At 50.8% G+C, this 15,354-nt stretch overlaps 5 protein-coding genes across 5 annotated transcripts; all 5 read left to right on the top strand.

Moving 5' to 3' along the window:
- Positions 1-91: 91 nt before the first annotated feature.
- Positions 92-1,579, top strand: N7532_010427 (uncharacterized protein; the record flags this gene model as incomplete). The annotated part of the gene is made up of 1 exon (XM_056622918.1): positions 92-1,579. The coding sequence occupies one exon, from the start codon at positions 92-94 to the stop codon at positions 1,577-1,579; it is 1,488 nt and encodes a 495-aa protein (XP_056470334.1).
- A 649-nt stretch (positions 1,580-2,228) lies between these two features.
- N7532_010426 (uncharacterized protein) lies at positions 2,229-5,534 on the top strand (the record flags this gene model as incomplete). Its single annotated transcript, XM_056622917.1, has 1 exon — positions 2,229-5,534. The coding sequence occupies one exon, from the start codon at positions 2,229-2,231 to the stop codon at positions 5,532-5,534; it is 3,306 nt and encodes a 1,101-aa protein (XP_056470333.1).
- Positions 5,535-5,651: 117 nt separating this feature from the next.
- N7532_010425 (C-terminal helicase domain-containing protein) lies at positions 5,652-6,626 on the top strand (the record flags this gene model as incomplete). The annotated part of the gene is made up of 2 exons (XM_056622916.1): positions 5,652-6,032; positions 6,087-6,626. The coding sequence occupies 2 exons, from the start codon at positions 5,652-5,654 to the stop codon at positions 6,624-6,626; spliced, it is 921 nt and encodes a 306-aa protein (XP_056470332.1).
- Positions 6,627-7,370: 744 nt separating this feature from the next.
- On the top strand, positions 7,371-8,205 carry N7532_010424 (uncharacterized protein; the record flags this gene model as incomplete). The annotated part of the gene is made up of 4 exons (XM_056622915.1): positions 7,371-7,492; positions 7,520-7,716; positions 7,789-7,826; positions 7,897-8,205. 4 exons carry the CDS (start codon positions 7,371-7,373, stop codon positions 8,203-8,205), a joined length of 666 nt encoding a protein of 221 aa, XP_056470331.1.
- A 797-nt stretch (positions 8,206-9,002) lies between these two features.
- N7532_010423 (ECM29 family proteasome component) lies at positions 9,003-14,886 on the top strand (the record flags this gene model as incomplete). The annotated part of the gene is given in 4 exon segments (XM_056622914.1): positions 9,003-11,550; positions 11,568-13,915; positions 14,134-14,428; positions 14,516-14,886. 4 exon segments carry the CDS (start codon positions 9,003-9,005, stop codon positions 14,884-14,886), a joined length of 5,562 nt encoding a protein of 1,853 aa, XP_056470330.1.
- Between the last annotated feature and the right edge of the window lie 468 nt (positions 14,887-15,354).

The following is a 15,354-nucleotide window of genomic DNA, read 5'->3' as shown; positions in this document are numbered from 1 at the left end:
TCAATATAAGCCACCAAGCTGCCAGTTTGACACGGTCCGCATCAATCTCACTGTTACTTCTCGAGGTCGACAGTACGATCGACTGGCCCTGATGTACCTCGGAGACGTAGAGATCTTCCGAACCTCGACCGCAGAGCCAACCAGCACTGGCATTGTATGGACATACATCAAAGACATGTCGCAATACAATGCCCTCTGGAGAGAACCGCAAAAACTCATTTTCGATCTGGGAAATATCATCAATGATGTGTACACCGGTTCCTTCAATGCGACTTTGACGGCGCATTTCTCGTTCCAGAACCACGTCAAAACAGCTGATCAGATCCTACCTATTTCTGCACAAAAATCAGCTTCGAATTCTTCAAGTGCCTTTTCAGTCCCGAGTGATAATACGACTGTTCTGCACGCGATCCCTGCTGCGGCTTCGCGTGCTGTTGTGACTATCTCTGCTTGTGGACAATCACAAGAAGAGTTCTGGTGGTCCAACGTCTTCTCTCAAGATACCGAGGATTTCAAAAGCACAGTGGGTGAGCTTTACGGATATTCGCCGTTCAGGGAGATTCAATTATACATCGATGGAATGCTCGCTGGTGTTGTATGGCCGTTTCCTGTCATCTTCACTGGAGGTGTAGCTCCGGGATTCTGGCGCCCAATTGTGGGCATTGATGCGTTTGACCTTCGACAGCCAGAGATTGACATTTCGCCATTCCTTTCCCTGTTACAAGATGGTCAAAAGCACTCATTTGAAATTCGAGTCACCGGTTTGAAAATTGCAGCCGATGGAACTGCAGTACTTGCGAACACAGTGGGCTCTTACTGGGTTGTCACCGGAAGCATCTTTCTCTACCTTGGTGAAGAAGGTGGCTCTGAGGTGCAAGACGATGAGCAGGTAGACCTGCCTCAGGTGGAAGCACAACCTCCAACCTTCACCATCACACGACGTTTCACACAAAATGCCACTGGGGGTAACGACACCTTGTCATATTCCGTGGAGGCAAAGAGAACATTCACTGCGACTTCTTCCAAATACTCCTGGTCTCAAGATCTATCCTTCTCCAACCAAGGGTACCTCAACCAACAGGGATACAGCCAGGTCAATAAGCAGCTGACGGCAGGGAAGTCTACAATCACGAGGCTTGGACAGAACTCGCAAGCCAACGAAATCACCTTCAAGTACCCACTATTGGTCAACTCAACTTACGGTATAACCAAAGACTCTTTGGCAATTGACGCCTGGATGAAAAGAGGTCTTGAAATCGAATCATCGGGAAGCCTCGGATTATCCACGTACACGCTAGCAAATGGGCCATCGCGTCTTCAAACCTCGCAATCTGGCAAAGCTCGCTACAAGTCCGTCACGGGTGAAAGTTCTTCGTGGGGCACTACTGCCGATAGATTCGACAGCAGTGCGAATGGAGAAGTTTACTCTCGATCTGTGAGAGCGGTTAATGGTGAAGTGGTTTATGACACTCAACCTGTAAATAAAGCTCTCTCAGTCTCCTTTCAGAGTGTTGGGCCTTTCGGGAGAGACAGCGTCAAAAGCATGCTTGGTAGAGGTCCTGGGAATCCTGCAGCTTGAAAATTGGGGTGACCATAGGGATTTCAATGGTAGTGGAGATGGATATCTTGGATTAACTTTCTCAGTTTCTCTTTCTCTTTTCCAATGCCCTTAAGATAAGAATAGTTAATCCTTCACTCTCTCGGAGATCTTGTTATTCAGAGGTATGCGGACTTCCCGGGGCGCCAAGCCCCAGTGCATAACAGCGCCGTCATTGCCGGAGAAAATATGCACCTATCAGCACGTGATACTCAGATAAGAACATTGCCCCAGACCCGACTTTCGCATTGCGCCTCTTGGACTCGACACTTCCGTGGCGTGGAGGCGAAAGACGTGATCGGACGATTGCTTCAGGATGTCTGTGGTCGCAGAAGATGTTACGATTTCAGGTACGACTCTCGGCGTTTCTCAATCGAAATGAATCTTCGGAAACTGACATGTCCCTACTCTAGACGCGGCCCTCCCACCTTTGCTCCCCGTTCTGTCGCAAACCAACACAGTGGGTCCTGACGAACGTCCTATTAAGCGGCGCAAGGTCGCAAAGTCGGGACCTCATAGCCTTGCTCAAGAGAATGGTCTATCTTCCACAGGTATTCCATTTGGATACATTCCATTGGCTCGGCTGGTGCTGCGCATGGTAAGTATACCTCGATGCGCCTGTCAAAGTTGGATGTCAGACACTAACCGTACACTACCTATCCCCCAGAACTTCGCAAATGCACCCAAATCAAACCATGAAAGCTCATGCAACCCAATCGATTCCTCTCGCAAACTTCCTGTCGTCATAGAAATTCACAACTCTCTCCAACTTGAGAACGGTTCCACCGATGCTGTTACGAATGGTCATGTCAACCACGAACTATACACTCTTCGTTTAGTTACAACGGATGATGAGCGCAAGGAAGTTTTCCGGCAAGACTTTGACGCTCCTCGGTTGTTCGAATTTCTCAAACAGCTTGATCGAACTAGCAAGCTTGTTACCGCAGATCGATACTTCAGCCGCATCCCGACAGCATGCTACCAGGCCACAATCCAGTACTCAACCGAAAGGCAACGTTTAATCCTAGAGGTGATCACTCTTTGGAAAGACTCGCTTGAGATTCCGGAGTTTACCTACCTGCAAGATCCGGTTTTGGAAGTTTTTGCCAAGTACGCTCTGAACGAGCATTATGATCGTCCGCTTGGGCCTGACGGTCAACGGGAGCATCGTGAAAAACTTCTAGGGTACTCTCGAAATTGGACCCCGCGAGAGTTCTATGAAAGTGTTCACGTCCCGCAAGATAAAGAAAATGCATCGGCGAAGATAAAATGCCCCGACCTTGTCTGTGAACTATTTCCTTTCCAGAGGAGGGCTGTGAGGTGGCTATTATGGCGTGAAGGAATGGGCTTTGGACAAGATGGCAATGTGATCCCGATCGATAGGTCCGCCAGCGACAAACTCCCGGCATCATTTAAACAAATGAAAGACGCCGACGGCCAAGTTTGCTATTTCAGTCATCTCTTCATGACGATCACTCGCGATGTATCTCAGTGGATCGATGCTGCAGACAGTTTGCGAGGTGGTATTCTTGCGGAGGAGATGGGGCTAGGGAAAACAGTTGAAATGATTGCATTGATGAGTTTGAACCGACGCCCTGAGAAAGTGAAATCCGATCCAGATGGACTACGAATATCTGGCGCTACTTTGATCATAACGCCACCTGCAATCCTGGAGCAGTGGAAACAAGAACTTGAACAGCATGCCCCAAAGCTTCGTGTGCACCACTATACAGGGATCAAACGCGGCCAGGATCAAACGGATGACCTGATCATTGAGGAAATCGCTGGTTTTGACGTTGTTCTGACTACCTACAATGTGATTTCGCGAGAGATTCACTATGCCGGTGCCGCTCCAGCACGCAGTCTACGACACCAGAAGAGGTTCGAGCCCCGAAAGACCCCCTTGGTCCGTATCTTATGGTGGCGCGTTTGTCTGGACGAGGCTCAGATGATTGAAAGTGGGGTTAGCAATGCCGCGAAAGTGGCTCGTTTGATTCCCCGCCAGAATGCATGGGCTGTCACGGGTACGCCGCTTCGCAAGAACATTGACGACCTTTTTGGTCTTCTGCTGTTCCTGCATTACTACCCATTCTCAAACTCAAGCCCATTGTGGAAGCGCCTCTACTCTCGGTTCGGACCGGTGTTGGTGAAGATTATCAACACAATCGCTCTTCGGCATAGCAAAGACCGTGTTAGGGATGAACTTCGCCTCCCACAACAGAAGCGTGTCGTGATTACTACCCCGTTCACTGCCATTGAGGAGCAACACTATGGCCAATTGTTCGAGGAAATGTGCGAAAGCTGTGGTCTTGACGCTTCCGGGGCGCCTCTCCGGGGCGATTGGGATCCAGAAGATCCATCTACGATTGAAAAAATGCGCACCTGGCTTACTCGACTTCGTCAAACCTGCCTACATCCAGAGGTCAGTGGAAGCAATCGACGGGCTTTGGGTGCAAGCAATGGCCCACTGCGCACCGTTGATGAGGTACTTGAAGTCATGATCGAAACCACCGATACCTCTATCCGTACCGAGGAACGAACATTACTCTTGTCACAACTTCGTCGAGGCCAGCTTCTCGAGAATGCCAAACGTCGGCGAGAATCTCTGGCATTGTGGCAGGCAGCTTTGGATTACTCTACCAATCTTGTTCAAGACAGCAGAGAGCAACTTCAGTTGCAGCGTCTCAAGAACAAGGAGAACGGAACCAATGGGAACGCAGTGGCCTGTGCCGATATTGCAGATTCGGATGATGAGGCCGAGGAAACGGATAAGAACAGCCGCATCGGCCAATGCCGCTTAAAATTACGTGCTGCTCTTGAGGTTCAGCATATTGCGGTTTTTTTCACTGCAAATGCATATTACCAAATCAAGTCTGATCCAAGTCTTACCACGCCTGACTCTGATGAATTCAAGGCACTCGAGAAAAAGGAAGAAGATGCATACGAGGCTGCGAAAGTCATCCGTAAAGAGATGTTGACCGATATCTCGAAGAAGGTGGAGCGTTACATGCGCGCCATAAGAGAGAAGACGCAGAAAAAGCAGTTCGTGCATATTCCGAAAATGAAGCCTTACCTCTACAGCAGAGGACTGGAGACTTATCGCCTTCTGAACAGGTTTGAAGACCTTTGCACCGCCCTGAATTCCCACGCGGAGCAATACAATGCATGGCGTGATATTATGATCAAGTTGGTATCACAATCGCTCATTGACCAAGAGGAAGAGGCCGAGCTGGAGGGTAACGAATATGAGCGGTCAACAAAGCACCAGGATGAGATGTATGTCTACATGGAAGCTTTACGCTCCATGTATGCGGATCGGCATGACGCTCTCACTGGTCAAAAGAACATCCTTATTTCCCATGAGGTAAAAGCGGGTATCATTCAAGCCGAAAAAGGCGAAGGACCGTCGCCTGAGCTTTTCTTGTCCATTATGAATATTCGCAGTGCGCTGATGCCAGACCCTGAACTTGGATCTCTTCGTGGAATTGTCAGTGAGCTTCGCAGTCTGGTCACCTCCCTTGAGTGGCAAGCTAGCGGTGGAAGTTCACGCGCCAGCGCTGAATTGGAAATTGCAGGCTTAGTTCTGAAGAATGCGGGCCAGATGATTGCTGAGCAGCTCAAAGTGTCATCCAACTTGGAACGGGAGGTTGAGATGTTCCGTGACACTATGAATAATCGGCTTGAGTATTACCGCCATCTGCAGCAAATTTCAGACACGGTTGCACCGTATGATGAAGAAAATGCCGGGAAGCCAATGGATGAAGCTGTCTTCGCGGCGAAATTGCAACAGGAAGAGGCTCTCGAAGGCAAAATTGCGTCATTGAAGTCCAAGCGACGGTACCTCCTTCATCTGCAGGATGACTCCGGGTCCGACGATAGCTCAAGGATTTGCATTATCTGCCAGTCAAGCTTCGAAGTTGGTGGGTGCAAAATTTAGAACCCCAAGTCATATTGCTCTATCTAACGTTTTTCACTAGGTGTGTTGACTGTTTGTGGCCACAAGTACTGTACAGACTGCTTGCGACTGTGGTGGCGCCAGCATCGAACTTGTCCAATGTGTAAGAAGCCGCTCAAGCTCAATGACTTCCACCAGATCACCTACAAGCCGCAGGATTTGGTTGCTCAGGAGGAGCAATCGCCCGTGAGGTTCGACCATGAGCGACACCCCAAGAATGCCATCTACAGTGATATCAGTTCAGGCCTTCTAAAAGAAATCAAAAACATCGACCTCGATGGTTCCTTTGGTACAAAGATTGACACTCTTGCACGGCATATTCTTTGGCTGCGTGAGCATGACCCCGGTGCGAAATCAATTGTTTTCTCTCAGTACAAGAACTTCCTGGGTGTGCTGCAAAGAGCTTTCCAGCGGTTTGGAATTGTCAATAGCAGTGTTGATGCCCCGGGTGGCATCGAAAACTTCAAGAAGGACCCTGCAGTATGTTTTCTGTGATCATTTCTACCATGTAGCAACCTTGCTGACATTTTTCAGGTTGAATGCTTTTTGCTTCATGGCAAGGCCCAATCTTCAGGACTCACATTGATCAATGCAACACATGTGTTCCTCTGCGAACCCTTGATCAACACTGCTATTGAGCTCCAGGCTATTGCTCGAGTACATCGAATTGGTCAACATCGTCCAACAACCGTGTGGATGTACCTTGTCTCCGGGACAGTGGAAGAGTCCATATACGAGCTTTCAGTTACTCGTCGACTAGCCCACATCCTCGAGAAGGAAAAGCAAGAGAAAGATTCACGCGCCATGGTTAAGGATGGAGGCGAAGAGTTAATAATCCAGGATCTGACCGAGACTGCCATCGACTCTGCAAACTCGATGGAAATGCAAGATGCCAGTCTAACAAATCTGATGACTAGCGGCTCCTCGGGTGGAGAGATGGTGAAGAAGGACGACTTGTGGCAGTGCTTGTTTGGAAAATCCACTCAGAAAAATGGAAATGATCGCTCGACCGAGGCCGAGCGGGAGGTTGGCCGGTTCTTGCGAGGAGAGGCTGCTGAGCAAAGAAGAGAGTGATGAATTTACGACCCGTCATGACGTATAAACCTACCCATCCTTGGTTGACTGCTTTTTTGCCTCGGTGTCTTTATTGTTTACAAATCTACCATCAAATTATCAAAGAAATACGCCCCTATATACACAGGATAATGTCCGCCTGGTGGGGCTTTCCTCTCTGGGCTGCCTCCACTTTAATGAGGGCGATCAGGCTCAGGCTCACCGAGTAATGTCAGCACGGGCTCATGCAGTCATGAGCCGAATGAGAGCAAATGCGAATAGGAAAAGCGGTAAGAAGTGACTTGAAGCCTGATTCCTCGCCCCCACCTAACAATCCTTCAACCAATCGCACTCCATCTCCTCGCAAGGCTTCAACTAATCGTACTCATCCATCATCAATCCCCTTCTCAACTGCCACAGCTGATTCGGCCGCCTTGCTTTTATTGGAACTGCTATACCCTCCAGACTGACCCCAATCTATCCCCAACTTAGGTAGCCAGCAGCATGTCATCACCCTCAAAGACGGTGAGTCCTTCTGTGTCTTCTAGTGTTTTCGATACTCATAATCAAGCTAGAAGCTTGATCGAAAGCTGAATAGTTACACAACACTTAAAGCCACAGACAGTACCAAGGACTCCCTCAGTGACTTCAAGATCCTCGTTCCTGATGGAAAGGAAAATCTGGCGGGGGGACTTTTCAGGGTGTGCAAACAATGAGAAGCTTTGGCAACTAGTCTAAAGCATCAGAAGTGGTTTATTTATTCCTATGAAAGCATATAATGGCAAAGCACCCACTAAAATCACTCCGTCTCCGCGTTCAGGCATTGAAGATTCAATCGAGAATCTTAAGAGCCTAAACATCGAGCCTATTCGCAGAAGCCCTCAGTCGTAACTCCGGCACCGCTGTTTAGAAAGAGATAGCAACAAATGTCTTGCAACGGGGCAGTACACTCATAGTCATGCCCATCCACGGAACGCAATAACGACCCATCTTAAAGCGGCCCACATTATTCCGTTTACACTTAGATCCTTTCAGGCCAATAACAGCGAGGCAGTGAATAGACATACAATTATTTGGACTAACCTAAGGCGCTACTTTCTAGTTCTTCTAAGTATGTCCCTTATCTCAGAACAGATTAATACGGAAAAGAACGTCCTAATGCTAGACTCCTAACTTCACATAGAATTCGGTCAATTCAGACTTAATTTCGAAGCAATCGGAGTTACTCACCAATATCGAATCAAGACTTTCCCAGATACCGCCACAGGCCGATACGAAATTTACCTAAAAGTCTGCTTGTCAAGTTCAGAGTTCACAAAGTTGGGAACTTCCTGATCCTCCACTTCTCGAAATCCACGCTTGTATTGGAAACTTCCTACATATGAGTGGCCAGGTAGAGATAATCGACAAGGCCCTGAAAGATTTTGAAGACTGTGGTGGGATTGCCCCAAGTGGAAGCACCAATATCGAAGACCTTCTTGCAGTGAGCGACCTCTCAATGCTACCCTCGAATGTCGACGAAACGTCCGATTCCCAAAAGTTTACAGAGAGAAAAACCATCCTACGGAGAGGCAAGACGCGTATGGGCGAAATCTCTTGACACCGAAAATAAACCATGGGGATACTAAATTGCATAATCGAAAAAGCGGTTGTCACGGTCACAGTTACAGGTTAGGTCAGGTGATGGACCGGACTACTATCTTTAGCTAGCTTCTTGGTTCAGAACTCATCAACAGAGAAATTCAGTGTTACTATGTGACGGGCTCGCTCACTCACTCACTCAGGTCACTCCTTTGAGGATGAGCTTGGTAAGCAAACCGGATGCTCAGGACAAGCTGAGTGAGTGAGTCAGGTGGTTACATATGATCACTGACTGGCTCAGGCCGATCAGGGGCATGCTCAATTCTACACAGTGAGCAAAAGCGGCGATAGCGTAAGCACTACAACGGAAGGGGACCGCCAAAAGTTGGCGGACATTATCCGGTATATCGTAATGTAATTCTTCTTTGATGTTGTAGTCTGACAAACTGCAATATATCTTCGCACTTTTCAGAGGCAAAATATTTGAGAATTGTCACAGCACGTGAAGTCCAACTAAGTTTTAATTCCAGAAATTTGAAAGTGAGAAGTAGAAAGTCGCTCAACAAATTGATAGTTAAGGTGATTGCCTATGGAGCCTCAGGAACCAAGATGGGTAATTTCATTAGTCATTATGATGACTAATTTTATTCCCCCCACGCCATACAGCGACCCTGGAAGCTCAACCACGACAGTGACGTGTGTGTGGTTGCCTATATAGATCGGAGAAAACAAATATTTTACGACCCGATCTGCAGCCTCTTCCTCTTCAATGCACACCTAAACACACACATCTCCTCGCACAAATCAACCTCCAACATGGCGTCGGACCTACCGAGCCCCGAAGCTCGTGAGCTGAGCTTGATAGGCAAGGTGGAGTTCAGAATCGCCATGACTGACTCCGATGAGAAGCTCCAGTCGCTTCTTGGAACTTACCTGCCGCCTTTACTACTGAAGCTGGCATCCGATAGCGTTGCTGTTCGCAATAAGGTCATCTCCGTTTGCCAGCATGTCAACACCCGCGTTCAGGCTCCTTCCATTCAATTGCCTGTTGCGGCTTTGTTGAAGCAATTCAAGGAGCAAAAGTCCCAGCTTGTGCGTCACTTTGATCTTATCTATGCGCAGCAGGGTATCGATCGTCTAGGCTCCGATGCCAGGGTCGAGATCCTAGTACCCCTGCTTCAGGGTATTTCGGAAATTGGAACCTCCGCTAGCCAGGGAGCTATCGTCTTCAATCTTGTGTTGCGTCTCTTGCCGCTTTTCAAACTGCCTCCGAAGAGCAGTGATGAAGATCAGAAATTGAAAGAGCGTCTTGGGTTATCTGAGGCGGATGCGAGCTTTTTGTCATTCTGGTTGAGCAAGCTCCTCCTCTTAACCCCCGTTCCTGGCGAGACTTCTTCCTGCCCCGGACTTTCTCCAGATGAGTATAAGTTTCTGAATAAGGATGCGCCGGCTAGCGAGACATGGAACCCGGCTTCGTCGGGTGGCTTGAATCTCACTGAAACCAAGGTCATTGCTCTCCGATTTCTCGGGAGTGGCGCCTTCGCTGATGCCCAGAAATTCCTGCCTTCGTTGATTGCTACCGCTGATGCGAACTCCCGTCTTGCTGATCTGGGTGACGAGACTCTCAAGCGGTTCGCCGTGGACCTTGAGGACGCCGCCGTTGTTGAACAATTATATGACTTATATTTTGGAGCTGGAACCGCTCCTCCCGTTCGTCCTCCGTTGCAGGCTAAGATTCTCGTCTTCCTGGGAAAATCCATCAAGGCTACGGAAAATACTGAGAGGATATACAAACTTATTGAAGACGGACTACTTTCTGATGCCGCTAGGTCCGCGCAGGGTTTGCAGGCTGCCAAGTTGAGAACTCAGATCTTCACATTCACGACATGGGTTGTGCGGATGGGATCGCCGTCGAACCTCAAACAGATTGCTCCCAAATTGATCGCTGGATTGCGAGACTTCATCCAGTCCCAGGGATGGCCCAGCCCGGGTGCTAGTGGGCAGAGGTTGCCTGCTACAGACCTCAGCCTGCGAGGACTTGCCTACGAAAGCATCGGTATTTTGGTTCCCAAAGTCGATTTCCAACTCCGCGATGCGACAGTGGAGAATTATGAATTCGATCTGGTTCGGTGGCTGTTCACCTCCCTCAGCGCGGACGACTCAAGTGCAGAAATCTTCGTTAGTATCGACCAAGCGCTTGGAAGTATCCTCAATTCATCATTGGACAGTCACGACAAGGATTTCCAAAACCAACTACGCCCGTTCCTTGTTCAACAGATGGCACTGCAACCCGGAGATACGAACCCAGAATCCGGATTTGCTGTTGTTCGGAGCGTCCAGTATGCCGCTGTCCGATTCGCGAATCGATTCTTGCCGTATAGTGATGTCGTGGCTCGCTGGATCGATCTCATGGCTATCGCAAGGGGCCCTGGGAGACAGCAAGAAGTTGTGGAAGAAGGCAAGAAGGGACTGCATCCCTACTGGTTCCGACTCCTCAACCCAACCAAAGATCAAAAGTGGTCTGCAACTGAAGTAGCAGAAAAGCAGCGCGATGGTTCCTGGTTTGAATTTCCACGATTCGACGAAGCAACTCGCTTTCTGCTTGGCTCTGGAGACGAAGATGTGTCTATGGATCAATCACTACCTGCACCACAGCTCCTTTCTGGTCCTTACAAAGATGCATTTGCGCCTGCTATTGCCTTCCTTCGAAACACTCTGCTGTGGGAAGCGTTCTCTGCGTCTGGGATCGTGACGGATATGGAGCAAGACTGGGACTTTAAACTTGAAGTGCACCTATCAGCGGATGAAGAATCCCGTGCTGCTGTGAGAAAGTATATTCGCACATCTTCAAAAGACGCCGTCTTCTTTTATCTATCGGGTGTCCTTGATGGGTTGGAGAAGGAGGGTCTTGCTGATCTTCGCCAATGCGGCGCTCATTTCGTTGAAATTTGCTCGCTTTCTTCAAATGATGTCGTTGAAAGATTGACCCCGCGCGCTAAAGCTCTCAACAAACCTATCTTGAGCAATAACGAACAGATCCAAGGCTTCGCGGCACGAGCCTTTGGTATCTTGGTCTCTCATCCCGCAACTTCTGATGAAGACTTGAACAGCTTTGCCACTGAGCTGGCTGGTACTCTCCAGTCATGGAACACTGCCATTGGCGAGGCTGCCCTTCGCGTTCGCGGAGCTATTCTCGCCCTTTCGTACCTCTTCAGCAGACTGGCATACCGCAAGAGATTGGAAAAGGTCCTCGAAGCACAGGTCAAGCAGTTCATTAAGACAGTCTTGGATATCGTCGATGCTTCCCGTGATCAACTGCTTCAGCGTACGGCAGAAATTGCTATTGGACAACTAAGTCTATCTGGTATTCTATCACTAAAGACTCTTCCGGAGGACGGATGGAAAAAGTTCAGCAGAAGCTGGCCAGCGATGCCAAATCTGAGAATGACATCCCCATATTGTCTCTGGGTCTCCTGACAATCACCCTCTCGCGGGACCAATCGGCCAATTCTTCTCTATTTGGTGACTTCCGCGACTCGCTTTACAATATGCACGAGATCCGCAGCCCCGAGGTCCAATTTACTGTAGGCGAAGCTTTGAGTAATGTCGCAGTGGGATGGGACTCTCGAGCCCTAATTCAGGACTTCGACGTTGATGCCGGATTCCCTCACTCGGATGTCCCGCGAACCGTCTTTGCAGAAGTATGTGACAAGGTAATCGCTGACTGCACCGCGCCCAAGCCCTCTCTCCGCAAGGCCTCTGCCATATGGCTTCTATCGCTCGTGAAAAACTGCGGTCACCTGCCGGAAATGCAGGAACGCCTCCGCAAATGTCAAGCCACATTCTCCAGCCTTCTCGGTAATCGGGACGAAGTTGTCCAAGAAACCGGTGCCCATGGTCTCAGTCTCGTCTATGAGATCGGTGACCAGGATCTGAAGGATTATCTTGTCCGTGATCTCGTCGACTCGTTCACCAATACCGGTGCCAACCTTGGTGGTGGAAATGTCAACGATGACACCCAGCTCTTCGAGCCCGGTGCCCTGCCCACTGGGGAAGGTTCCTCCGTCAATACCTACAAGGATATCATGAACCTCGCCGCAGAGGCGGGTGATCCTACCCTTGTCTACCGATTCATGTCTATGGCGTCCAACAATGCACTTTGGAGTAACCGAGCTGCATTTGGCCGCTTTGGCATAAGCAGTATCTTCTCGTCTTCTAGTGTCGATGGCTATCTCGCTCAAAACCCGAAGATCTACCCGAAACTCTTCCGCTACCGCTTCGACCCGAATCCGAATGTCCAGCGCTCGATGAATACCATCTGGCAAGCTCTCGTCAAGGACCCGACGACCGCGGTCGACGCCCATTTCGAGCCCATCATGGAAGATCTGCTGAAGAGCATGCTTTCGGGCCGCGAGTGGCGTGCTCGGCAAGCAAGTTGTGCCGCCATGGCGGATTTAGTCTCCGGGCGTCGACCAGAGAAGTATGCGCAGTATCTCGATGAGATTTTCGAGAAGGCATTTAAGCTTCTTGATGATATCAAGGAGTCTGTTCGGACGGCGGCGCTGAAGCTTTGTCAGACCCTTACCAATTCGGTGATTCGGACCCTGGAGACGAATGGGTCTGAGAAGAGAGCGGGTATTCTACTTTCAAGTGCGGTGCCATTCTTGCTGAGTGACAAGGGTCTTGATTCGAGTGTGGAAGACGTGAGGGGCTACGCAATTGGGGCTCTGGTCCAGATCATCAAGAAGAGTACCGGTACTCTCCTACGCCCGTTCGTCCCGACAATCTTGGAGAAATTCCTTGGCTCGCTCAGCTCTCTCGAGCCACAGGCCGTCAACTACGTCCATCTGAATGCCGACAAGTACGGCCTCACCGGGCAGGACATTGATAAGATGCGGTTATCGAGCATTCGGACATCCCCCATGATGGAGGTCATTGAGCGCTATCTCATCGACCATCTGGACGAGGATAACCTGAAGGAGCTAGCGCCTCGACTAGAGGACGTGCTGCGCTCCGCAGTAGGCTTACCTTCCAAGGTGGGCTGCAGCCGGGTGCTGGTCCTGCTGAGCATGAAGACGCTGCTCTTCCGGCCGTACGCGGACCGGTTCATCCAGCTGCTGGGCAAGTACGTGGTGGATCGCAATGAGACCGTGAGCGCGTCGTACTGCACATCGCTAGGCTACCTGATGAGACTGGCGTCCGACGACCGGGTCTTGAAAACCATCGACTACGCCAAAAGGTTATATCTGGACTCGGACGACGCCAGCACCCGGGCCATCTCCGCCGAGATCTTGTACAGCTCGTCCAAGCTGTCGAACGACCGGTTCATGGCGTTTGCAACCAGCGCGCTGCCCTTTGTGTTTGTGTGTCAGCACGACGCGGACGAACATGTGCGAGAGGAGTTTGAGAAGACCTGGCAGGACAATGTGGGGGGCAGCCGGGCGGTGACCCTGTACATCCGGGAGATCGTCAGCCTCGTATCCGACAATTTGGATTCGGCGCGGTGGGCCATCAAGCACACGGCCGCACGTGCGATCGCGCAGGCGGTGCTCGCCCTAGACGCGGAAATCCATCTCCCCACCGCGCAATTAGTCTGGCCCGTCTTGGAAAAGGCGTTGGCCGGCAAGACATGGGACGGTAAAGAGGTGCTGCTGACGGCGCTAGTCAAGTTTGCGCGCTCAGCCCAGGCGCTGTGGACGGCGCGCCCCGAGTTGGGGGAGCTGCTGAAAGTGGGTTCTTCCTGTCTCTTCCCTTTCTGGTCTCTTTCTTCTTCTTCTTTTTTTTTTTTTTTTTTTTTTTATCTTGTCTCCCGCTTGCTAGTCTCTTTCGTTTTCGCGATCCCCCACCGAGGACGGGGATGATGGGTGACGGGTGACGGGTGACGGGTGACAATTGACAAGTGCCAAATGACAAATGACGAGTGACTCGTACTAACCCCGCGCATTAGACCATCGCCGTCCGCGAAGCGAAGCGGAACAATGCAGCCTACCGACCGCATGGGCTGATGGCCCTCGGAGAAATCGCACTGGTGCGCCCGGGGGATTTCCTACAGGATGCGCTGACAATCGTCCCCGGGGTGATTGAAGACACCATCGGGGAGGAGGATGAGGATCGGATGGAGATCGACTCGGGGGCTCCCAACAAAACGGGAGCCAAACGAGAGTCGGTGGATACGCTGGCATCATGTGTGCAGTGTCTCTTGCAATGTTTGAATTCCGACCCCACGGCCGAGTCCGGCAAAGGTGCGTTGACTGTCTCTAACCCAAAACAATGATGGGCCGCCCCTACCTCTAGCGTCCGTTCACTGCTAAGTTTAATCCTAACCACAGTGCTGGGAGAGAATGTGCGAAAGGTGATCGCTCCGTTGAACCAGGCCCTGAGCCACGGCGGACGACAGGTTGTCAGCACGGCCTACCGAGAGCTCCAAGCGTTCTTTGGACGAGTGGATCGGTGGACGGGGTCCGATGAAGGGGAGCTGGTGGATCCGATGCGTGATCTGGCGGGCGTGCTGGTGTGCGAGAGGGATGTGGTCGAGGCAGTCCGCAAGGATCGCGCAGAGGCAGTGCTGGTGTACCTGAGGCTTCGGCCGGGAGTTCGGGGGGTGCCCGACGCTTTGGGTGAGGCGCTGCGCGGGTGGAGGGCGAGCGAGCGGTCGGAGAGCATCCAGCGCATCTTGGACCAGGCATTAGGGCTGCTGTAGTCTGCAGCTGTGCAGGCGCTGGCCCTACGGGAGTACAGCTGACCACCTTAGTACGGTGCCTTAGGGTCTCGTATACAGAAGAAGAATAGGGAGACTTGGGGGGAGGTACAGTAGTAATTCTAGTTACTACCTTAGGGCAGCAGTAGTGCTAGCATAATCCTACTATCGAATTCTGCAGATTCCTGTCCCAAAGTGCCAAGTACCCAGTATGTAGTACATACTACCAGTTGTACGCATGGACCAGACGGGACTAGCAGTACATCCCCCGGGAATGGATGAGCCACGTGGGGATCTGCTGGGCTTTGTTTTCTGAATGATAATCTACTAGGGTCCCGATCGCAACAGATCGCAGACAGTCAAGGAGTGCGAAGGAGCGCCACTCGCTTAACCCTCGGCCAAGTCCGGCCTGTGAGGGTGTGCGATTGGGTGCCGTTGGGGGAATCACCGGGTAGTAAGGGACGGCCGGCG

This window comes from Penicillium argentinense (genome assembly GCF_028826775.1).
Source record: "Penicillium argentinense strain IBT 30761 chromosome Unknown utg000010l_segment0_segment0, whole genome shotgun sequence".
In the NCBI taxonomy this organism is placed as follows: Eukaryota; Fungi; Ascomycota; class Eurotiomycetes; order Eurotiales; family Aspergillaceae; genus Penicillium; species Penicillium argentinense.
Note: the sequence above shows the minus strand (reverse complement) of the source record. Positions and strands in the feature narration are given on the sequence as shown.